Consider the following 6,366-nt stretch of genomic DNA (forward strand, 5'->3'; position numbering starts at 1 on the left):
TGCGTCAGGAAGCCTTCCTGCACGCATTGGACAAAAACCGACCCCTCCAAAGTACTCGAACTATAGCTTTTCCAGTCAATATTTGTAAAGTTAAAGTCCCCCAGTACAACTATCCTGCTACTTTCGCTCCTATCCAGAATCACCATTGCAATCTTTTCCTCTACATCTCTGGAACTTTTCGGAGGTCTATAAAAAACTCCCAACAGGGAGTTCCTGTTTCTAACCTCAGCCCAAACTACCTCAGTAGACGAGTCCTCCTCAAAAGTCCTTTCTGGCACCGTAATACTGTCCTTGACTAACAATGCCACACCTCCCCCTCTTTTACCACCTCCCCTGCACTTACTGAAACATCTAAACCCTGGAATCTGCAACAACCATTCCTGTCCCTGCTCTATCCATGTCTCCGAGATGGCCACAACATCGAAATCCCAGGTAACAACCCATGCTACAAGTTCATCCACCTTATTCCGGATGCTCCTGGCGTTGAAATATACACACTTCAAACAACACTCCTGCAACCCTGAAACCTCATCCATGACCTCACTACTCTCAACCTCCTGCACACCGGAGCTACAATTCAGGTACCCACCCCCCTGCTGAATTAGTTTAAACCCTCCCAAAGAGCATTAGCATGGGTTGAATAGTTTTCCTGAGGAAAAGTGTATTGAGGACCAGCATCTTAAATCCTAAACAAAGGTCATGTTTTATCAGACAGCAGTGGTTTCCATGTTCCTATTTGCTTCAGAGACTTTGACAACCTACAGCAGACTCTCAAAGCACAGTGTTCCAAAGCTAGTGTTCTACTCAGAGCTCAGTCACAGCAGGAGACTCGCACACTGACAGTGGAAAAGCTTTTGGGATGTTCTCAAGGCACCTAGGGCGGCACAGTAGCACAGTGGTTAGCACTGCTGCTTCACAGCTCCAGGGACCTGGGTTCGATTCCCGGCTTGGGTCACTGTCTGTGTGGAGTTTGCACATTCTCCTCGTGTCTGCGTGGGTTTCCTCCGGGTGCTCCGGTTTCCTCCCACAGTCCAAAGATTGGCTATGCTAAAATTGCCCCTTAGTGTCCTGGGATGCGTAGATTAGAGGGATTAGCGGGTAAAATATGTAGGGATATGGGGGTAGGGCCTGGGTGGGATTGTGGTCGGTGCAGACTCGATGGGCCGAATGGCCTCTTTCTGTACTGTAGGGTTTCTATGATTTCTATGATTTCACCTGGCTTCTGACCGACCAAATGGAAAAGGTTTATTTGGAAGGGCACTGAAAATATTGAAACTTTGTCATGAGCATGCTGAGGAAAAGTCAAAGTTTATTCATCCTGTTCACCCATAGTGAAAAAGCATCGGCATGTGTGTTAAAACTTCATGGTGCATTCAGTTCTGCCACTGGTCTGTTTTGAAAGACGTCAACTTGTCTGGGGAGGAAATCAAACTATTGCAGAAGAAACTTTGCCTAGAACAGTGCTGACACTTACTGAATTACAGTAAAATCTTCATTATCTGGCATACACAGGAAATGGATGATGCCAGTCAAGCAAAAATGCCAGTTAAAAGAGAATTCCATTACCAATAGAATTCAGAACAATACTTGCGGCATGGAATAATATGCAAGTACTCAGGAAGTAAAGAACATCATTTTTTTCCTTCTAATTTTTGTACATGAAAACAGTATAAATGCGGTATAATATTATGGGTTCCAGATAACTTGGTAATTGCTTCTGATTGGTAAAGTGATGATTCATTTTAGGGGCACATCAGAAATTCCAGTTAGTAGTGAATGGGAGAGCTAGTAGAATGCTGGATAACACAAAGTTTACTGAATTTTCCATTTTTATAAAGGGAATACAAGATTGCTTCTAGTCAAAATATTTCTCCTGGCTTACCTGAAAAAAATTAGTATTCTGTAACTTGATTTCTGTGTCTGTGCACTGTTTGAGAGCAGATATCCACTCCATCTAATGAAGGAGCAGTGCTCCGAAAGCTTATGGTATTTGCTACCAAATAAACCTGTTGGACTTTAACCTGGTGTTGTGAGACTTCTTACTGTGCTTACCTGAAAAAAGTCCAGGTTTAAACAGTAAACTTACCTTGTCAAAGACAGAATCAACTGAATGATAAAAGTTGAAATAAATTCTTTTTTAAGTTTGCCAGGGTGAAATAGATTTGAATAGGCTCAACAGCAGCAACATCATTACACTACTTCAAGTCACCAGAGACCAAGAAATTAGGTATAGTTTGGTGAGTGAGTGGAAATGGGACAACTGATTTTGGTTAAACAAGAAGGTTGTAAATATATATTTTTCAACAGAAAATGTATGTTGTCAAACAAAAAAAAAACATATGTCCAGTTCTGCCCAGAGAAATACAGTAAGCTCTTAGAGCCAAAGAAAGATCAAAATGATTAATTACACGAAAATTCATAATGTATCAACACATCATCATATACTTCCATTATAATATTACTACTGTGATACAAATTATAAAATCTCTTGGACTTCATACTGTTTCAAGAGGTAATTTCAGAGTGTGCTCATGATCATTACAGCTTGTTAGAAAAGGAAAATTCTTTCACTTGCAACTGTATTTCAAAAAACAACATATCCGAGAGTAAAGATGGTAATAAGTTAGTGTTTAAAGTTTTCTGTTCAAGGGATCCCTGGAATACTAACACACTGGTTCTAATTTAAGATTGTTAACTGCCCAAAGAAAAGATATGATCATTGCAGGGTTTTCTTTATTAACATTCAAGGATCTCCAAGCTTTTGAATGCTACACAAAAACATGTATTTATGCAGCACCACCAACATAGCAAAACATCTCTCAAGTGCTTGTCGTATGAGGAATGGCTGATGACTCTGGGTGTGTACTCGTTGGAGTTGAGAAGGATGAGGGAAGATCTTATTGAAACTTACAGGATACTGCGAAGCCTGGATAGAGTGGACGTGGAGAGGATGTTTCCATTAGTAGGAAAACGAGAACCAGAGGGCACAACCTCAGGCTAAAGGGGCGATCCTTTAAAACAGAGATGAGGAGGAATTTCTTCAGCCATAGAGTGGTGAATCTGTGGAACTCTGCCGCAGAAGTCTGTGGAGGCCAGGTCATTGAGTGTTTTTAAGACAGTGAGATAGGTTCTTGATTAATAAGGGGATCAGGGATTATGGGGAAAAGGTAGGAGAATGGGGATGAGAAAAAAAAATCAGCCATGCTTGAATGGCAGAGCAGACTCGATGGGCCGAGTGGCCTAATTCTGCTCCTACATCTTATGGTCTTTACTGTAATGTTATTAAACAAAATGAGACAAGAGCCGTGTAAGGCAATAATAGGAAAGGGAGCTTGGATGAAAGTGCGTTTTAAGAAGCATTTTAATGGAGCAGAGAGAGCTAAACAGGTGGCTTAAGAAGGGAATTTCTGAGAGGTGAACCTTGGCAACTGTAAGTACAGCCACCAATGATGGGAGTGATGAAAATTAGGGATCTCAAAAGACCAGAACTGCACAGAATATACTGCACGGAAGCCAATCACTCCAACCAATTAGTCCAAACTGATGTTCGTATTCCACACAGCTCTCCTTCCATTCCATCTGCTCCTTTCACTTTATCTTTCTATTCCCTTTTCACTCATTTAAACCCCCTCTCCCCACTTCCTGTGGTAGTAAGTTTTGCATTCCAAAATAAAATTCTAATTCTCTTGCTGGATTTATTAGTAACTACCTGGCATTCATGACTCATTTTTGGATTCTCCAGAAATGGAAACATCTATCCTTGCCTTTATTTAACTCTGGACTATTCCAGTTCATGATTTTAAAAGACCCCAAATGGTCTTTTCTATCTATTCAACTTTTTCCAATAGTTGTCACCTCTCAGATGTTTTTGTCTTACACTTTCTCCAGTGCCTCTACATTGGTTAAAACAGAACGGCAACCTGATCAGTGTCTTACAAAAAAATGGAGAACTACAGAGATTGGATGGATGGTTACATGGCTGGAGGAGGTTCTTCTTTCACTTAGCAGTCCTTTGGGCTTGGGGATGACTCGCTTCCATTCTGGTTTGATGGGTTGTGATGACTATTAAATCCATAGTGTGATCAGCAGATTCTGCCGATGTAGGACAGGTGCTGCTTGAATGGTTGGGCAGATGGGTTATGTGGAGGTTTGTGCAGTCTCTCCAATGCTTCAACTTTTCTTCTGCCTGCCCCAATAAAATCTCTTGACGGGTTTTGTCTCTTCAGGAACATCCCTAAACATCTCTGTCCTCGTGAAAGTCTCCTGCCACAACAGAGTTCTGAGTAGATTCTGGTGTCAGTTCGATGAGTGACATGTCCTGCCCAGTGGAGGTGGTTTTGAGTGATTAACATTTTGGTGCTGGTTATTTTGGCTTGGGAGAGGACGCTGCTTTTGGACCATCTTTCTTGCTACCAGATTTGCGAAGGCACTGCTGGTGGTGCTTTGATATACTTACTGTGGATTGTACACGTTTCCAAACCCCAGGACAACCAAGGAATCACTGCTCCCAGTAAATTGTGACTTTCTTGGTTTGAGGTCCTGGTCCTCGCATACACTTTCCCTCAGGAAAACTAGTCAACCCATGCAGCCTCCAATCCAAAACAAAAACTACTCCACCTCAGTCATAAAGCTTCAGCGTGCAGACTATACACATGAAAGCTCACTCGGAAACTGAGCTCCAGGCAGTAACTCCTTCAACAAAGCACATGAGAAAATGGGCCTTTCATTAAACACCTGGAAAACTGAGGTCCCCTTCCAACCTGTCCTCACAGCACAACACCTTCTCCTGTTAATTAAGATCAACAGGAGATCCTGGATTTTAAATGATGAATCGTCCAGGGCTCAGGGGCCACAGTTCTGGCAAAAAGCATCAAAACATTCTAGTCCAGTAAATCAATAGATACAGAAAAATATGATCTCACAGGCCTTGGTTTGAAAAGCTACTGATTACACCATGTAAGTAGATTTATAATATCCGAGCTCTCTGGCGCGTAAAACAACACATCAACATCCTAATTATGCATGTTGTGCATCTTGAGCTGCATTAAATATCAAGGTGTTAATTCTCAGCAGCATGATGCCATACATTTGATTAGATAACAGTTGTTAGCTTATTCAGCTTCACTTTAACTAAGGCGAGGACTCCTGTTGACTCAATGCCAATTTAATCTTTCGCTGTGACATAAAGAGTGGGACTAAAAGTGGAAGGAAATGAGTTGGCAACGAGAATGGAAGGAGGCCTCACATTTAACCCGTCCCCAAAAGCAGAGATTAGGATACAAGTAAACATTTGCGAAAATGTAATACACACCAAAACACTGCCCACTCTGATCAGATTAACTGACATTCTGGCAACAATACCACTTTGGGATCATTTCAACTTTAGCAAGTCAAATCTGGGCCCGCCACTCCATTTACTAACTGAACTGACAAGATTTCATGTTATAACAAACACTACATAACTCAGGAAGGTGCATTTCAGTTAGTGATACCGACCGAAGCTGGACAGATCAGGAAAGCTGTGGGATATGAAGCAAATGAAAGGCAGATGGCAGTTGTGAGTGAGGAAGACAATCTCACCGACCTAAAGCAGCAGCCGCTCAGATTTACGAAGCTGAGAGACTGAAGGGGTTTCTGCTCCTACCTTGGGGGTTAGAATATGCTCCATAGTGAGGAAGCCGCGATCAGGCGCTTGACTGATGAAGCAGAGAGCTGCCGGCCGCCATTCCTTCCTTCAAACAGGCTTCAAGCCACCCGCACCGTTACCGCCCGCCATCACTGCCAGCAGCACGTGACTGCGGCTCCACCCATATCCCGCGAGACACCAGTGGGCCGCCCCACGCTGACCCCGCCACCAGCCCCGCCCACAACTCAACACCACCCCGTCTACCCTGACCCCGCCCCTCGACCCGGCCCCGCCCACAACTCAACACCGCCCAGTCTACCCTGACCCCGCCCCTCGACCCAGCCCCGCCCACAATCAAACCCCACCCCCAACGATCCGCTCCAATCCAATCAAGCCACGCCCCGTCTCCAACCTGACCCCGACCCCAGGCCGGGCCTGCCCTAATCAAGCCACTCCCAGTGGCCCGGCCCCCGACTCGACCCCGCCCCGAGGCCTAGCCCCGCCCACAACAAACACCGCCTCCAGCGACCCGCCCCAATTCAATCAAAACCCTCCCCGACCCCAACGTGACCCCAACCCCAGCCTGGGCATGCCCTAATCTAACCCTGCCCCACAGCCCCTAACCGACCAAAACCCCGCCCCAAATTAAACCCCGCCCAAACAAGCCACCCTCTATCAAAACCTGCCCCCATCCAACCCAACCCCACCCCCAATCCAACCAAACCCTGCCCCTGGTGACT

General features: G+C 44.5%; 1 protein-coding gene across 2 annotated transcripts in view; it reads right to left on the bottom strand.

The window, feature by feature from the left end:
- Nucleotides 1-5,818, bottom strand: part of mtmr8 (myotubularin related protein 8) — a 52,073-nt gene extending 46,255 nt beyond the window's left edge. For both annotated transcript variants that reach the window (XM_078211363.1, XM_078211362.1), the window contains exon 1: nucleotides 5,645-5,818. In XM_078211363.1, the coding sequence (XP_078067489.1) occupies nucleotides 5,645-5,668 (24 nt within the window). In that variant the 5' untranslated portion in view covers nucleotides 5,669-5,818. The remainder of the gene's footprint in view (nucleotides 1-5,644) is intronic.
- Nucleotides 5,819-6,366: the final 548 nt, after the last annotated feature.

This window comes from Mustelus asterias, chromosome 4, assembly GCF_964213995.1.
Source record: "Mustelus asterias chromosome 4, sMusAst1.hap1.1, whole genome shotgun sequence".
In the NCBI taxonomy this organism is placed as follows: domain Eukaryota; kingdom Metazoa; phylum Chordata; class Chondrichthyes; order Carcharhiniformes; family Triakidae; genus Mustelus; species Mustelus asterias.